Source organism: Periplaneta americana, chromosome 10 (genome assembly GCF_040183065.1).
Source record: "Periplaneta americana isolate PAMFEO1 chromosome 10, P.americana_PAMFEO1_priV1, whole genome shotgun sequence".
Taxonomy (NCBI): Eukaryota; Metazoa; Arthropoda; class Insecta; order Blattodea; family Blattidae; genus Periplaneta; species Periplaneta americana.
The window spans coordinates 151,252,652-151,272,001 of NC_091126.1; the positions used below are offsets into that span (position 1 = coordinate 151,252,652).

General features: G+C 36.5%; 1 protein-coding gene across 1 annotated transcript in view; it reads right to left on the reverse strand.

The window, feature by feature from the left end:
• Positions 1-18,976, reverse strand: part of LOC138708102 (uncharacterized) — a 186,653-nt gene extending 167,677 nt beyond the window's left edge. The window contains exon 1 of the mRNA XM_069838289.1: positions 18,815-18,976. Within this exon, the coding sequence (XP_069694390.1) occupies positions 18,815-18,951 (137 nt within the window). The 5' untranslated portion in view covers positions 18,952-18,976. The remainder of the gene's footprint in view (positions 1-18,814) is intronic.
• Positions 18,977-19,350: the final 374 nt, after the last annotated feature.

A 19,350-nucleotide genomic window follows, 5' to 3' on the forward strand; every position in this document is an offset into this window, starting at 1 on the left:
AAGTTGATATATGTAACAAAACGACAGATATGTGAAATGGAATTATTGGAGGCAATACGTGGGAAGATTGAACTCCGTCAATAAATGTAGACAAGGATTCCAGCCCCAGAAGGGAATTGTGTGTCCATGGTCTTGAAATTAAAACATCCGTGTAGTCGAGGTATTTACCGAAGGCTAAGCTATGCTCACGACATGTTGGTATAGAGCACATAGTCTTATATTCGAAAGACAGGAAAATGGTCTTCTCTCTTCTTTCGTCACAGAGCCTGAAACTCTTGCGAAATAGGTCACAAATCGCACTGACTTATCAGCGTGTGTCTTTCAGAAAATTTAGGTGCAATAAAACACTAACGGGATCTGTAAATCACAACACAGAATTAGAGATAAGCTGCTTATCTTTCAGTAGGGATATATTTTTGACTATTACACTCTTACTACGTCATACTACTTTTGACCAATAAAACGGTACGAAAGGACGTATTTCAACCAATCATGGCTGCTTATCGCACAATTTTATCGCGTCCCTAGCATTTGTTTCTTTGTTTGCAAACATTTGAAACTGCGCTGGTCTGGACGTCAAAAAAAATATATATATAAAATTACAAACCACTCCAGTTGATGCACAGCAGTTTCAAATATGACTCGCATTGGCATTCAAGAACAAGAATTAATAAAAATCACTGATCATACCTATGCATCTTCTGAAATCCGATTTTCAAATAAATGAAGAGCACCATTCGGAAATCCTGAATAAGTTGAATACACCATGTAGGCCTAAATCAACGAGTTCCACTTGTATTACGCACACGTCCAATATAACATCAATTGAACCACCAACCATATTCAAATTTGAAAATTGTACATTCAATAATTATTCCTTTTAAAATTATTCATGTTTATTTTTTTATGTCATCGTCGTTAATTAAAACTTTTCTAACACTTGTGTATATTAGTTAGGTTATGTTATAGCTTCTGCTATATGATATTATGGATAGTCACGTATCAGAGATTGTTTAATATTAAGATTTATTGAAAATCATCTGTCAAGTGACGTTGATTACTGAGATTCGGATAATTGAAGTGGAATGTTGCATTTTAATAAAAATGAAACTGAATCAACAAAGCCTTCTTGACTAGTAACATTGCCATCGTGTATAATAGATCGAGAACTTCTCGACGAGAATGCATTGCTCACTACTGCCATCTAGCATGCATCTAGCGTAATATTTGTAATGTTGAGATGGTATAATAATACATTTGAAGACAGTTGTATTTTCGTAAGTCAATTAATATTTTATTGTATTGGAGTACTTCGTTACTTCTAATCTGTATATACTTTCTTCTAATCGTGTAATAGTCAATTAAATCCCACTCGAGTTTTGATTTTCTCTAGATAAATCAAAACGTCTAGTGAGATTACTGTTGATAAAACAGAATGGGTGATTTCAATGTTAAAGATGTCACTATTTTGGTTAGTATTTCGTGAAATAAGTTGTTAATTATATTATGTTAGTTTAATATAAAAAATGTATCTCAGTGAAACTTAGAGCAGAGCCCGTACAGGCCAGTCTCTATCTGACGATTTTTCAATTCACTGCAGGCTAAAGCAAGGAGATGCACTATCACCTTTACTTTTTAACTTTGCTCTAGAATATGCCATTAGGAAAGTCGAAGAAAACAGGGATGGTCTGGAATTGAACGGGTTACATCAGCTGCTTGTTTATGCGGATGTTGTGAATATGTTAGGTAAAACTCCAAAAATAATTACGGAAAACACGGGAATTTTACTTGAAGCAAGTAAAGAGATAGGTTTGGAAGTAAATCCCGAAAAAACAAAGTATATGATTATGTCTCGTGGCGAGAATATTGTACGAAATGGAAATATAAACATTGGAAATTTATGCTTTGAAAAAGTGCAAACATTGAAGTACCTTGGACCAACAGGAAAAAGTGTAAATTACACTCGAGAGGAAATTATTGGCAGAATAAATATGGGAAATGTCTATTATTATTCGGCTGAGAAGCTTTTATCATCCAGTCTACTCTCGAAAAACCTGAAAGTTAGAATTTATAAAAACAGTTATATTACCGGTTCTGTATCGTTGTGAAACTTTGCCTCTCACTTTCAAAGAGGAACAGAGCTTACGGGTGTTCTAGAATAAGGTGCTTAGGAAAATATTTGGGGCTACAAGGGCTGAAGTTACAGGAGAAAAGAGAAAGTTACACAAAGCAGAACTGTGCGCATTTTATTCTTTATCTAAGATAATGAGGAACATTAAATCCAGACGTTTGAGGTGGGCACGGTTTGTAGCACGTATAGGCGAATATAGAAATGCATATAGAGTGTTAGTTGGAAGACCTGAGAGGAAAAGTCCTTTGGGGAGGCCAAGGGGAGGATAATACTTTGGCACTTGTAATAAAAGGCATATACTGTAAATGTTACGTAAAAATATTTATAATAGTTATAATATAACTTGTTTTGTATATTTCTTGTTAAGCCATTAAGATTGAATACAGGAATTTATTGATAAAATCATATATAGCAATTTGTTTATCTAATCATCAGCACGAATTGTAAACCATTAAAATAGATTTGAGAGAGGTGGCATATGATGGTAGGGATTGGATTAATCTTGCTGAGGATAGGGACCGATGGCAGGCTTATGTGAGGGCGGCAATGAACCTCAGGGTTCCTTAAAAGCCATTTTTAGTAAGTTTGTTTAATATAAAACTTTTTGTTACACATATCAGCATCACCAAAATATAAACTAAATATGGTTTCAACGCATGAGAATTTGTGGAGCATTCTGTGAGTATTTTCGTTTAGGAAGAAAAGCCCTCTTACTCTTCACATTAGACGTAGAGAGCCACTCTGCCTGCAAACAATTTACACAAATTTCACTCTAGTCCATTACTAGTCCCAAAAAACTCTTCGCATCAAAATATATTCTTCGTTGCGTAACATACTGCAGACGCTTACAGAAATCGATATTTTTTTCGATAGCCATAGAAATAGTAAAGCTAAATGTACACAACATGGAAAAAATACAGATATATTGGCATTACCGAGCGATTGACAAATTAAGTGAAGCAAAATTCACAAACATATTTTTAATAATAATAATATTGTACAGAGGTGCACTCATTACCAGTGACTAAGTGGCCGGGATCCGAAGGATAGTGTGTTGGACATTGTGCCAATGTACATACTCTGTGACACAGTACATAGGGTAGGCCACCAAAGAGGAACAGAGAGGTAGAACTTAAACTGAGAAGGATTCAATCCCGCATCGCAACTAGAATCCGGTGTGGCTTAGTAGATAAAGCGTCATCACGTAGAGCTGAAAACCCGGATTCGAGTCCCGGTGCAGCACAGTGGTCCAGAATGCAAATTTAGCGAGACAAACTAATAACTTTTCAGCTACCCAACAGATTTTTATCAAATTTTACACAGTATTTAGTATTTTAGTATTTAGTATTTATTTAACCTGGTAGAGATAAGGCCATCAGGCCTTCTCTGCCCCTCTACCAGGGGATTACAACTATAATATGAAGACTAAAATTACAATTAGTATTAAATTTACAATTACAATTACAATAAGAAAATTAAAGTACGACAAGATTACCTGATTAATGAAAGCTAGACAATTTATCATGGAAGTTAAGAACAAAGAATATTTTTGTATTTACTGAATTACAGATTAAACCTAGAATAACAAAATTCTATAGTGATGAATTACCATATACTGAGATATTTTGTGACAGATTAAGAGAACTATTTACAAGAAACCATGTCTGAACGCGTCTCAATACTGACCAAGTGCCTAATTTGCGTTTGAATTCAATTTTATTTCGACAGTCCCTGATGCTAGCAGGTAACGAATTCCAGAGTCTTGGCAGGGCTATTGTGAAAGAGGATGAGTATGAGGAGGTGCGATGGGATGGTATTGTTAGTATTGTTTCATGGCGAGAGCGTGTGTTCAGATTGTGGTAGGAAGAAAGGTAAGTGAAGCGAGACGACAGGTACGAAGGAATAGAAGAGTTCAAGATTTCGAAGAGAAGGAGAAGTGAATGTAAATTTCTTTTCTTATCTAGTTTAAGCCAACCAGTAGTTACAGGTAGCATATAAATCTTGTATATAAGCTCTCATTACGTTGGTATAACGGGAACTACCCCTTATAGGTGGGCGCATTTAGACAAAATTAGTAACTTTTCTCCTATCTGATAGATTTTTCATAAAATTTTACACAGTAGTTACAGGTAGCACATATTGTATGTTTTGTATACAAGCTCTCATTACGTTGGTTTAAGAGGAAGTACTCCTTATAGGGGGACGAAAGTAGGCAAAATTAGTAACTTTCCTCCTATCTAACATATTTTTATGAAATTTTACACAGTGCGCCACTGTTTCTGCTTCAGCGGACGGAGGGGAATGATAAATTTCAGTATTTCCCTCCTTCCCTTCTGGCTGGTACGCAGCGTGCCCATACTTGGCTTAAATGTTGTTGTAGGTAACTATAAGAATAAACTTAACATAGAAAGTAATTGAGACGGTCAGAAGCAAGGTGTATAAGTGCACTTACGTTATTTTCCATTTTCGTAAATTCCGTGAAGTTTTAATTTTAAATGTCAATGTGCGATGTGATTAAAAGATACAGTATATTCCTTTACCACTGAAATTTTAAATGCTTTAGTTTGCCCGGGATACACTTAAATATATATATATATATATATTTAGAAATGTCACTTACATCCCTTTGCTTCTCAATCACTCAATGAATTGAGGGCATTTCAAAACCTAAGGCGTTTTTAACCTCATTCACGATATATCGCCATTCTTCTCTCTGTTCTCTACATCTTCTTTTCGTCCTCCCACTAGAAAGATTATCACATACTTGGTTCTGCCAACGGAGACGAGGTCTACCAAGAGGTCTCGTACATCTTGGTGAACAGTCGAAAGCTTTTCGTAGAAGAGAGTCTTCATCACGCCGTAGAACGTGTCCAAGCCAAGGTAGTCTTCGGCTTTTTATTAAGGCTATTATGTCCGGATCTTTATAAATATCCCTTAGTTCCCTTTTGTTCAAAATTCTCCATGTGTTATTTTCTTGAATGGGACCCCTTTGCTTCTAACGCCAAAATTGGGAAAAACATTTGCGGGTATTGCTATTACCAAAAAATACAGTCTTTCACTATGAGATATCAAAAGGAAACCTTTTATTCGACTTCATTAAAGCATTTAACTGTCTAGTCTTTACTCAACACGAATACACGATTTGTGTTTAACATGAAAACTCGCGTCAGAATCTTTCCTTACACAAGTAACAAACTTTGGTACATACCAGATAACTGTGTCGAGCTTCGATTCAGAGGAGTGCGACCAGGAGCTAGCGGTGGTTCAAAGACTTCGACCCGATATTGCTGATAATTTTCACACCATTAGTCACATATTCATACTTTCCACGTCGTGCACACAGGTTTCCTGGTGGCTAAAGCAGTTACGCTTCATGGAATTTTGATTACCGAACAACAGTTTCTTTCTGAATTACAGTGAAAGCGCCCTTCTCACGCCCAACTAACCAAAGCCCCATCGTTATATACAACAAAATGTCTAGCTTTAAATTTAATAGTTTCACTCTCAAACCGCTCAATTCGCTATACCAATGATAGAGATGATCTGTATAATATTAACGTTTTATCTTTGACGAAAATTACTTAAAGGGCAGTAGCCGAACAGTGAATTATTCATCCACTACGAGAGAAAAAGTACACAGAAAATAGGAACGTTCATCAACTGTCCTACACACCCCAATGCTAGCAAGCTCGATTTTGAAATATCTTCTTAGAAGACACAAAACGTCTACCTCTGCAAATACCCTACATATGGTGATGTTTGCTAAGTTAGCAAATTAGTTTTTCAAAGAATATGCTTTTAGAGGCACACAATTTCTAAATCTTCAACTGCCCGATATACAGTAACTCTTGGCACGATAGCTTTCGAAAGGATATTATGTTCTTACACGGCACAAAATTTCTACCTCTTCAAGTATCCCAAAACTGTAACGCCTGGTGAATTTCTTCTGAAAAGAGCCATTTTCAGATGTCACAAAATGTCTACCACTTCCATTACCCTACACACCTGGTGCGCAAGCTTTTGAAAGAATATGTTCTTAAAAGACAAGCAACTTCTACTACTTCGACTACTCTACACACCGTAACGCCCAGTAAGTTCACCTTTGAAGGAATATGTTCTTAGGAGACACTCAGAGCGTATTCCGAAACTCAGTGCTGAACAATCTGATGGCATCACGGTGTTCCGAATTTCAACGATGACATCACTGATGTTCCACCTGTGTCGCACCGGTTCCATCAGCTTGCAGAGGTGGTGGCAGTCTCCATCAGCCGCCATCAGTGAATCTGACTGGTTCTTGTATAGGGCGGGAATTAGCAGACGAATGACATCGTGCACTATTGTGTCATGGCGGTGTGTTCTGCTTTGGTTCTGCTGTATTGTTTGTAATGAGCACAACGTAAAAATAATATGTTAATGGCTTATGAGCGAACACGTCAACGGACCAGTTATCACTACGGTTCAAGAAATAAATTGTTTATACTCTCTTTTCTTTGAACGAGATGGCAGTACGGAAATTTCGCAAAATCTTGCTAGCGTAGCACAGGCAACAAATTGTACAGCCGCCATGATAGCCATCGAACCTTCCAGTAGTTTTGTTCCTATTTCTCTGCAGCGTGACATTGTTGTCCACCGGTCTGGTGAGATTTGGAATACGCTATCAGTTTCAACTTTTTAAACTAACCTACACAACGTAACGCCTGGTGACTTTGCTTTTGAAAGGATATGTTCTTAGAAGGCACGCAATGTATACCTCTTTAACTCCGCTACACCCTAACGCCTGGTTAGTTCGCTTTTGAAAGGATATGTTCTTACAAGACACGTAATTTCTACTTCTTTAACTACGTTACACCCTAACGCTTGGCGAGTTCGCTTCTGAAATGATACGTTCTTAGAAGACACGCAATTTATACCTCTTCAACTTCGCTACGCAATCTAACGCCTGGTTAATTTATATTTTTAAAGAATAGGATCTAGGGAAACATACAATTTGTATCTTGTGAATTGCCCTACACATTGCTTCGACTAGTAAGCTTTATTTTCAAAGAATATGTTCTTAGAAGGTACAAATGTTCTATCTTTTCAAATACCCTACATAATATAAAGTCTAATAAGCTCTTATGTTCTTAGAAGCCACAAAATTTATCTCTTCAACTACTCTACACACCGTAAAATCTGGTATGTTTGCTTCGAAAAGAATTATTTTTTGAATGCATGAATTTTCTATTTCTTCAAATAATCTACCTTACATATTGTAACACCTGGTAACCTCGTTTTTGAAGGTATATTATATTCGTAGAAGGCATAACATTTCTTCAAGTGCCGTGCACACTGTAACGCCTGGTAAGGGCACATGTGAAGGTTATATTCCTAGAGAACACATCATTTCAACCTCTTCAACTGTTACACACACTGTAATGCCGTATAAACTCGCTTTTGAAAGTATATATTCCTAGAGGGCATACAATTTCTACATCTTCAACTTTACCTAGACAACGTAATGCCTGGTAAGCTCGCTTTTGAAGAGATCTGTTCGTGGAAGGCACAATATTTCTACCTCTTCCATTAACCTAAACACCTTAACGCCTGGTAAGCTCACTTTTGAAGAGATCTGTTCGTAGAAGGCACAATATTTCTACCTCTTCCATTACCCTAAACACCTTAACGCCCGGTAAGCTCAATTTTGAAGAGATCTGTTCTTAGAAGGCACAATATTTCTATCTCTTCCACTACCCTAAACAACTTAACACCTGGTAAGCTCGCTTTTGAAGAGATCTGTTCTTAGAAGGCACAACATTTCTACTTCTTCCACTTCCCTAAACAACTTAACGCCTGGTAAGCTCGCTTTTGAAGACATCTGTTCGTAGAAGGCACAATATTTCTACCTCTTCCACTACCCTAAACAACTTAACGCCTGGTAAGCTCGCTTTTAAAGCGATCTGTTCTTAGAAGGCACAATATTTCTACCTCTTCCATTACCCTAAATACCTTAACGTCTGGTAAGCTCGCTTTTGAAGAGATCTGTTCTTAGAAGGCACAATATTTCTACCTCTTCTACTATCCTACACACCTTAACGTCTGGCAAGTTCACTTTCGAAGGGATATGTTCTAAGAGGGCATAAAATGTCTATGTCTTTCACTACCTTATACACCTTAATGATTGGTAAGCTCGCTTTCGAGAGCATAAGGTCTTAGAAAGCAAAAAAATTTCTGCTGCCGACGTCAAACATTTATTTATTCATAAGGTAATTTTAGCCAAACCGGTTATTAATTATGTCTGCTACGAACTAGACAAAGGTTGTTAGTATCCAATCAAATTCACTACGTACCTGTGCACTTAAGTGTATATTAGTTATCCATTACTTGTCACTGCATAATTGCCTTTGTAATATTGGTTACCGTGACAATATTGATCGCAGACATAATTTGATTCACATACTAATCACCTCTGCCAATTTCGCAGCTGCAGTCAATAGTAACTGCTTTGGCTAAAACTTCATATTAGCCATCAAAATTAGTTTTATTACCTCTAAAGACTTTTCAAGCCCGTCAATGTCCATTCTCGCACCGTTTGCTGAAGAAAAGGCACAAGTATGTGCATTCTACCGAGTGTTAGAGTGTAAAGAAGTTTCCGATTAGTATTGAAAGGGCACGTGTCCAGGACATGTGACCTTTCAATAATAAACTCTCCTCTTCTCCCATCATTCTTTGCATGAAGTAGAATATAAAACCCCGTGATTCCATTCTTTCTTTGCAACAGTTAAAAATAGCGAATAGTTGATTCATTAGAGAAAGGAGTGCTAAAGATCAGAAAATATACTTTCAAATTTCACAGTATTCAGTGAGGTTTTTAATCCTAAGTCCCCGGGCACAGTGGTTGCATATGAATACTAGTATATTGGTAGAGTAATGACACACACATTCAAGTTACTGCTTAGAACCAATACGATCTATCCTAATGACTTGAAACTACCTGAAAGTAAAGCATATTATGGAAAAGTCCCAATAAATAAGAAGAAAGTTGAAGATGTCAGCAAAGTTATGCAGTATGTACTGTACTTCCTGAATATCTTCATTTTATGAAGAAATTGTCTCCAGTGGCCGACAGAAGAAAGAAACAATAAAGATGACTGAAAACATAAGAGGAAGTGTTTATTGAAGAAACTTAAAAGTTCTTATGCTTTTAAATTGATTTATTTCAGAAATAAGAGATCTTTCCTCAGCAAAATAATGTTAACAGTTATATTCTTAAGTATTTCTTAGTCAATAATAGTTAAGACACATTTAAGAACACAAACATTTATTTCATTATGTTTTACTTATTGTTTATTGTTAAAATGGCACAAGTCCAACATAAATATTATTTTCTTTCAATTAAGTTTTAGTGATGTTATCATTTGTTTATACATGGAAATGTAACATTACACCCCTGTCGTTGAATAAAAAATATCTGATTACATTACAAAGTACCATTTGCAAAATAAATAGCTTTTGCTTCTTCTGTAAATTTGAATAAAGTGGACATGTGACCTTTAAAAAATAATCGATTCAATTACAGCATAGGAAACGCAAGAAAATTATATCGTCTGTACGAGTCTGATGATTAAGGTTACCATGTTAGTAGTTGGATCGTTTGTTGGACAGTTCAAACCTGGTAGAGCACAATAAAATTCTAAGCATGGCTTCTTCCGGAAGGGAAGTAACGCAGGGGGGGAAATTTTAGCACGTGAAGGAACCCTGTCCATGGTAAGAGACCTCTTGGCAAAAATTTCTAGCCGTATTTCGTCCAGTTTAAATTTCGAAGATGAATAAACTCTGCAGTTGAAAACATCGTTGAATAAACTGCTGCCACTTCTACTACTGCAAACACCAGTAGCGTACTGAGAGGGATTTATGATTAAGGAAATGACAAAATTTTAGTCTCTGTGACTTCCTCCTAAGAAATCTTGTATCTAAAGTACTACTCTTGTATCCATCCTTAGCCTCCTTTACCTTCTAGCAAGATACAATGCTTTACTAGATTAGGACCAATGGAAAAATTAAATAAAATTGCAATTACTTACTCTTATAGGCCTATGTGACTTGCATCTTCGGTTATATCGTGAAATAGTTCTACCACAAATGAGAATAGTATTCTCATAGTTATGAAACAAAAGGTATCAATTCTTTAAGATTGTTTGAACCAAAATGCAACACTCCTACAGTATTTAATTATAGTAGTAATTTAGGCCCAAGAATATATAACAAATTTATATTTAAATATTCTCATAGTTATGAAAAAAAAAAGGTATGAATCCTTCAAGATTGTTTTAACCAAAATGCAACACTGCTACAGTATATAATCCTAGTAGTAATTTAGGCCCAAGAATATGTAACAAATTTATATTTAATATTCTCATAGTTATGAAACAAAAGGTATGAATCCTTTAAGATTGTTTTAACCAAAATGCAACACTGCTACAGTATTTAATCATAGTAGTAATTTAAGCTCAAGAATATATAACAAATTTATATTTAAATATGCTACTCTTGTCAATTCTAATAATTCTATTAGTTCTAGTATTACATTTAGAAAGTTATATATGGATTTTATAAATAATGAAAAATTGTAAATTTAAATTTATATATTCTCATTGCGTAGTAGACATAAACAAATTATATTATATACTTCATAATTTCAATTCAGGAATCCGCCCCTGAGCACGAGTTCTGCTCTTTCAGGAGTGTGCTAAAGTTTTTCCGATTTTATTAGATTTTGTTACAATTATTAGACAGACAGACAGATAGATAGATAGATAGATAGATAGATAGATAGATAGATAGATAGATAGATAGATAGATAGATAGATAGATAGATAGATAGATAGATAGATAGATAGATAGATAGATAGATAGATAGATAGATAGATAGATAGATAGATAGATAGATAGATAGATAGATAGATAGATAGATAGATAGATAGATAGATAGATAGATAGATAGATAGATAGATAGATAGGTAGGTAGGTAGGTAGGTAGGTAGGTAGACAGACAGACAGACAGACAGACAGATAGACGGACGGACAGACAGAGATATAAATAAATAAATAAATAAATAAATAAATAAATAAATAAATAAATAAATAAATAAAAAAAACATGGAAATACTCCCTTAACACCATTCTGATTTCCATAAAACCAATCCTTAGCAACGAAGACGTGACGAATATATTATTTTATTAGGTCAGCGGTCGGAAAATGTACTATATTTAGAACTTGTAATACGCGACTTCTAAATCTTGCACCAACTACTTCATCTGTACTGACAGAGTTTGTTCACATGATCAATATACTCACTCATGCGGTTAACAACGGCGGGTTAATGAGAAAGAATGTCTACAGTATTTCAAAGGAAGTAAGTGAATCGAAGCGGGCAAAGAAATATTATTTTCATGAGGTTTGGGATGAACAGTATTTTATTGTGACGAAGGAGAGATCATTAGATGTTTGCTATGCCGAAAAGTGTTACCAACTTGCTAAAATAAGAAATGTGAAGCAGTATTGTGCAGATATACATCGTGCGCATAACTACATAAGAGATTATGCTTAAGTGTTTAATTTTTCTAAAGTTAAATTAACGACAATTTAATTATTTTTCTCTGAAAAATGCAGATTTTTTTTTCATTATGTATGTACAGTGTGTATATACAGCGTGGTGACTTGGAACACGCATCATAGGGATTTCAATGCTAAAATTTATATTTTGTTATAATTATTAGCTCCCCTAATTATATAGAAGAAAATGTTATTGAAGTTTTTTTGGTAGAGAAAGAAATTCTGGTATATGACGCCACGGGACGTACAAAAACGTTCCCTCCCACAGTAGGTCCGTAGTACTCACCGAAATTCAAGAGCGTTTGTCAGTACGCTGCAAAACCAAGACATAGTACGACCTCGTACAATAAGATATGGATTAATATTCTGGGGCAAATCATCTTAAGCTAACCACATATTTGTCTTAAAAAACAAAGCTCTAAGGATGACTGGTGTTCATAAAAGACATGATGTAAAATTTTCCAAAATTTCTAAATCTTGACTATCTTGTGAGTACTGTACTCCAACCAGGAGAAAGTCTCAGGGGAATGAGACACAGCGGTGTAATGCTGTGAATGAATGTTGATGTCATAAGGTCACACGCGTGGGTACACGCATCTCCACTGGCTAACTCTCAAAGCACAAACGATAACACTGATACACACATACTTATACTATCCTAGTTACAAAATTAGATCACGGTTTGTCTTAAAAAAAAACAAAGCTATAAGGATGACTGGTGTTCATAGAAGACATGATGTAAAAAGATTTTCCAAAATTTAGAAATCTTGACTATCTTGTGAGTACTTTATTCTAACCAGGAGAAAGTCTCAGGGGAATGAGACGCAGCAGTGTAATGCTGTGAATGAATGTTGATGTCATAAGGTCACACGCGTGGGTACACGCGTCTCCATTGGCTAACTCTCAAAGCACAAACGATAACACTGATACACACATACTTATACTACGCTAGTTACAAAATTAGATCACGGTTAATCTCTTAGTCTTTTAATCCCTCCATACAGGAAATAACATATACAGGAGAGCGCATGTTTTTTAAACTGAAGTTATAACGGTAATATCATCTATCTACTTCGCTCCAATAGATGAGGCAATAGTAAACACATTCCTTTCACGGTTAATCTCTTGGTTGGAGAACAGTACATTCTTTCCCTAATTATGAACCAAGACACATTTAGTACAAATAGAAACATTCATAATTTTAATAAAAGACAAAAATCAGATCTACATCTACCCTCTATTAGTCTCAGCTACTACAAAGTCCACCGCTGGCCATGCAACGAGTGGGTCAGGCTCAAATCCTGGTTGGTACAAGTTACCTGATTGGGTTTTTTCTGGAGTTTTCCCTCAAGCAATTCAAGCAGAATTGCGAGTAACTTTCGGCGTTAGTCCTCGGACTCATTTAGCTATCATTAATTCACATATCATAATAATAATAATAATAATAATAATAATAATAATAATAATAATAATAATAATAATAATAATCATCATCATCATCATCATCAGCAGCAGCAGCATCGTCGTCATCATCATCATAATCATAATCACAATGCGCCTCAGTTCTTCATGGCAGAAATGCTCATCAGTGTCATTCTGAGCTACGAGAAACAATTGAAGAAGCCGCTGCTTGGAAAGCGGTTTGCAAACAGGGAGGATCTCTTAACAGCGTTTCGACAAGAGTTGGTAAACACAGATGAATTGCACACGGCCGATGGTATTCAACGCCTGCATCATCGTTGGCAAAGAATTGTGAGAGCCTTGGGGGATTATTTTGAAGGATGTTATTTGTGAGTAATGCACTTGGTTTCCTTTTGTATATAATAAAAACAATGATTTCTATTTACACATCTTTCAATTTCCTTTATCCCTTGCCTCATCTATCCGGACCCAATTTGGTAGTAGCATTGCGAAGTACATTTCAATCACCTTCAATCGCATATTTTGAATTTCCATCCCTGCAGCTTTATTGGCTGATATAATATAGTTGTCATGACCAGGCTTCGCATTTTTGTCACACTGAATTTATCGAGAAATACAGCCTTGCACAAAGGGAGTTCAAATGTCTGGCCCTCACTGCATAAGTGGCAGTACAGCAGGCCTATGGTGAATGTAAATAATGGAGCATATCATGACAACATTGAAACTTAATTTTAATGGTTTGCACAATCGAAACGTTTTGAACAAATATGTTTACCACGTTATTGATTACAATTGCATTTCAAAATTAACAATCTGATAATAAATACACAACAGAAGTTTTGTATACAAACAATAATTCTCTATGTGTGTATATTTCAATAAATTCCTTAAAATGTGGACTTTATAGCTTATTGAATGGTATATTTGCACTTCTCATAATTAAGCACAAATAATTGATTGTCACAATTAGAATCTGCATCTATTGGAGCAAGAAACAATTGCAAATGTTCCGTATGTTTTTACTGCCACAGTGAATTTGAATACCACGTCGTCTTTCTACCTTCATTTCCACTTTGCACACTTTACAGAATATGTTACCATTCCTTACACAAAAATAATCATTTTCAAATTCCGAAATAGTGTAGATATTGGTGACGGCATTTCTCTCATGGTGCACCTCTATTATGACTGAACGGCATCACAATTAACTCATCGATATACAGGGTGTTTCCGGGCTAGTGTTACAATCTTTCAGGGATAAAGGGGAAGGGCACATGTATCAAGTTGCGATAAGGAACCCTGGTCCGGAAATGACTGAGTCCAAAGTTACAAGCAAAAATAGTTGTGTGGAAATGAAATAAATTTATTTCTCTGTACACCTTATTTATGTGTACTTATCTGTACATCTCACACATACTCTATTCATCTGACGTTGTTTACGTTGTCTACTTACAGTATTTCATTCAGTTCGTTGTCTGATGAGTGGGGACAGGAAACTAAACTAAAGCAATGCAGATAGCATAATATGTAACAGACATGATACGTCCTGACATGCACGTCTGTAGACAACAGTGTATGTATACAAGTTGCAGTGTCCAGTCCGAGGATAAATATATAATAGGATGCAAAACTGCGGTCAGCACCATCTGGCGGCGGGGGGCTGAAATAAGATAATCAGCGCCAAACGTTGTAGGTGGTGAACATTAGAACTACGTGTTGGGTACATTACCCAGAGCTCTCTATTTATCCGTTTGAGATATTGCTCGAGGAGACGAGATGGCAAACAGAAACTTGCTAATAAGTGAACATAAAGTGATACGTGTGTGTATAAGCAGTGTATGTTAAACAGTGATGTTTATGGACGTTGTAAAAATAATGTTGTTGAATGTATTGTAAAGTATAATAGTAATATAATAAATTCAACTATCTATAGTTCTTGCAGACTTTTTCATTGCGCTGTACAATAAATACCCAAAGAATAAAATCCCAATTGTCTAACCTTTTGCTTTATTTTTGTCTCTGTCTGGTTATATTTTAACTGGGTAGTGTAAAATAGATCGTCTCTTTTATCTTCCTGTTGGCTCCAGTAAGAATTTTCAGTAAAAGATACTGTGAGGAATAAAAATGTAAAAGCTTTATTTTAAATTGGGTTAGTTTTGAATATCGATGAGGGTGGGAGGGAATACTTTCTGCACACTTTAACATTTTCGTCACCAGGTACGCTGCTAAATGCATGGAGTAGTTACTCTTTTCACTACTTGGTGCGCCGCTAGATGTAATAACGCCCCTCCCCCCAACAGGTGGCAGCAAGATCAATTTCTACAACAGCGCCTCTAGTATGTGTTACGGGAAACTCAGTAAGTTTCGCATCCTATTATATAATCATCCATGGTCCAGTCGATCAGTACTAGTGAAATGGAGGAATACACGAGAGCGGAATATGCAGACCTGATTTTCGAATACGGATGAGCCAATGGGAACAGTAGACAAGCCCACAGATTGTATCGGGACCAGTACCCACGTAGGAGACATCCGGTCCATACCATCTTTCCACGACTGTTAAGGAAAGGAGGGCACGTGGTGCGAAATTACAATTCCATTTCCACACAACTGTTTTTGCTTATAAATGTGGACTCAATCATTTCTGGACTAGGGTTCCTTATCTCAAATTGATACATGTGCCCTTCCCCACCATCCCTGAAAGTTTGTAACACCAGCCCGGAAACATTCTGTACAAACATACGTAACAAGGTGGACTCCTATAAAACACACTAACACTAATCAGAACTCATTGAGGTCTTGTAACTGCTTGTGCTTCTGACTGACGTCATTAATATACCAGGAGAAACCACTTCACCTAATATACTGGGTGTTCAGTTCAAAATGTGTCATGGCTCGCTGTATGCCGTCATGTAGCTAGCTGATGAGCCTAGAGAATTCAATCTTCCTACACTTCCGCAGAGGTGTATAACCTAAGCGGCAGAGAAGTTGCCTAGCAAGTACGGCGTTCATTCTGAAGAGTACGTACCGATACGTACGGTAACGCCGGTAGTGGCAGGAATGTGAACTGTTTGGAAATACGTACTGTCGGGATATGGGGAGAGGGTTAAGAAGATTACTTACGTATTTGTTGACATTAACTTCGACGGTCAACATGGACACGGAGCATTTGATTTGTGTTGTGGAATGTTACCGTACGCAACCGATGGTAACAAATACCCTGCGTACGACTTGCCGGCGCAAAACACAGTTCGAAAGAGGTTATGGTAGCACACAGACCATACAGACCGCCATCTGTTGCTACGACGTCCAAGTTATACCGTACACGTTCTGAAGTTCAGATTGAAGAACGCCTTAAATAATAGGCAACTTCTCTAACATATAAGCTGAAAATCGCTTCAAATCGGTGACCCAACAACAGTGACGTCATGACACACTTTGAAATGAACACCCAGTAGGTCTTGTGACAAACATGCGAAGCCTGGTCATGACTTATGAAATATCCTTTGTAAGTCCACCCGAACTTACAGTAGATCAATTTCGTTTCCCGATCGCCGGCTGGAGACGTACGAAAGGGACTAGTCTTGGGACGAGTGGGGTTGCGTGTTCGAAACCTGGATTCGCAGCGAACCTTATTGTAGTTCAAGTGATGTGGTTTGGGAATGGCCCTAGCTGGGAGTCAGCATAAATTTCTCTTTAGAATTCGTCCTTACCCTTCAAGATAACAGTAACAACACTGATGGCCGGTTTCACCAAGCTTCTTTAAATCAGCACAAACGACTTGTCAACAAATGGATCGTTTAATTTTAACGGGATCTTTAAAAGTTGACGGTTTCACCAAGCCTCGTATCTTTAAAATTAACAGGCGTTTACTAACGAGGGGATTTTGTACATGTATCTTGCATGTTTTGTTTTTCATACGACCATGGCTTCGAAATCGCGAATTTCATTGGTTACATATGATCATGGCTGACTTTGTTTGGCATGAGGAGACAATCATAGGCAAACGGGTAAGAGGCAGTAATTTTAAGAACATCTTCCTAAATACAGTATGTTGTCATACCGCAATTAAAAACAAAAATACAGATGCTTCCAAATGTAAATAGTGGGAATGTAGAGCAGTTAAATTGTAACTTCTAAAGGAAATCTGAGAAAATTTAGCGGACTATAAGGCCGACAGCTTCAAACTGATGGCACAAGTAATTATATACAAAGCATTCTAAGCAGTTATATGTATTAGGCCTAAATTTAGGACGGGATATCGCTCTTCCATAAATTGCATACTACTTTTCCACTGTATTTCATGCAGATTTATGTAGTACCCTGTAACAATTTTGCCATGCTTGAGTGGCAGGATTCAGGAGAGGTGTCATTAAATTGGATTTTAAGGGGCATCCATTGTCTCCTAAAAGAAAATCTCTTTGCACCCTTTCATTTAAAAAGCATCCTCCTTTGGAATGTTGGGCTATCCGTGTACACTGTAACATTATCTTAAACCGAGAAGAATCTGTTGAAGAGGCGTTAAGTGGGTGATTCCTATCTCTCGTATTCTAACCTATTACAACTAAACTAGCGCTGAGGTAGTTCTGCTGGTTTCAGAAGTGAAAATCGTTGAATATATAAATGATTTTTTGTGGTAATGCAATTGATCGTATATGCAAGGCATAACAATAACCTAAACTAATCAAACGTAACCTGTCACAGATTCGTATGTGCAAGGTGTATAAGCAAAGTACGAAGGAAACCACCTCAGCGCTAGTTTAGCCACAATTTTTCTATGCGGAGCTTTACATAGGCCTGTGCAATTGTTTGAATATTGAATGAAAAACAGGATCTTCTATTGCAGAATCTTTTGGCTATATTACTGCCAGAATATACGATTGGGACACGTACACAATCTATGTTGTCTGTAACAACAGAAAATTTAGCTATAAGCTTATTAGGCCTATAGAAATAATGACTATTGTAATGTTGATGTACGTCTGATATTTTATTCACATATCTAGACAATACAGCTTTTGAAACCCCGTTCATATCATCAATTATTATTTCAAAACTTCTCGCAACGTTATCTTAAAGCGAGAAGAATCTGTTGAAGAGGCGTTAAGTGGGTGATTTCTAACTGTCGTATTCTAACCTATACAGTATACCGGTATTCAGTTTTTTCTAGAATCATTCTTACTACTTATTTCCTTAATGTGTAACTTTTGTGGAATTCTTTATCACTTAAATCTTCAAAATGATTATTCCGAGTGTTATTACAACATATAAGTTCGTCGTTATGTTTAAGTTCTAAATAAAGAACTTCATCACCGAATAATTACGTCCGCCATGTTGTTGACTTCTTAACGCATCGTCACTGTTTTAACGCGACGAATAGGTCCTAATAAATTAACGATGAATTTAAAGATGCGTTAGCAATAATGATACTTGGTGAAACACAAAAACTAACTAACGTGTCATTAAATTATTTAACAAGACGTTATAATGATAAAGAAGGTTGGTGAAACCGGCCATGAGTTCTTATACATTTAATGTGAATGCAGTTCACAAATTATCTCAATTACAGTTGGTGTAGATGTTGATCAACATTCAGTCAGTATCTCTACAAAATACGAGAATGTCCCTAACTTCAAAACTGGCTAGGAAACTGAGATGTTACGTCTTACCTGGAGTATTCCTCCGTGACCACGTGCTCCCTCTGCGGACAGCAGTACTTGAAAGTGGCGGTGCCGCAGCAGAATTGCTCCTCTGTCGATTCCCCGGGACAATAGAAGCCATTGTTCCACTTGCCCATGGTGTCCATGTAACCGGAACAGAATTCGCTTCCCAGGGCTGAAATGCACAACATTTCCGCGTAAATGTTTCGGTTTCCCTGCGGCAGGGAGTAACATTTAGTGTGTTATTCATAGCACATCAATCTAAAGCCCGAAACTGTCCCTTTAATCCCCATCAAATACAATACGAAGACACTATAGGCCTAATTTAATAGGAGGAACATGAGACGTGGTTGATAGTAAACTGAAACTATTCAGAGATAAAAGGTGAGATCAAAATTAGTGATATAACGTCATACTAATTAGCACACCTCGTAACTCTATAATGGTCAGTTTTACACAGGAATGAAAAACTTTACTATTTATTAACTAATGTTGCTAAACACATGAAAATTGGGAGTTTAACATTCTAAGGCAGTGATGTGAAA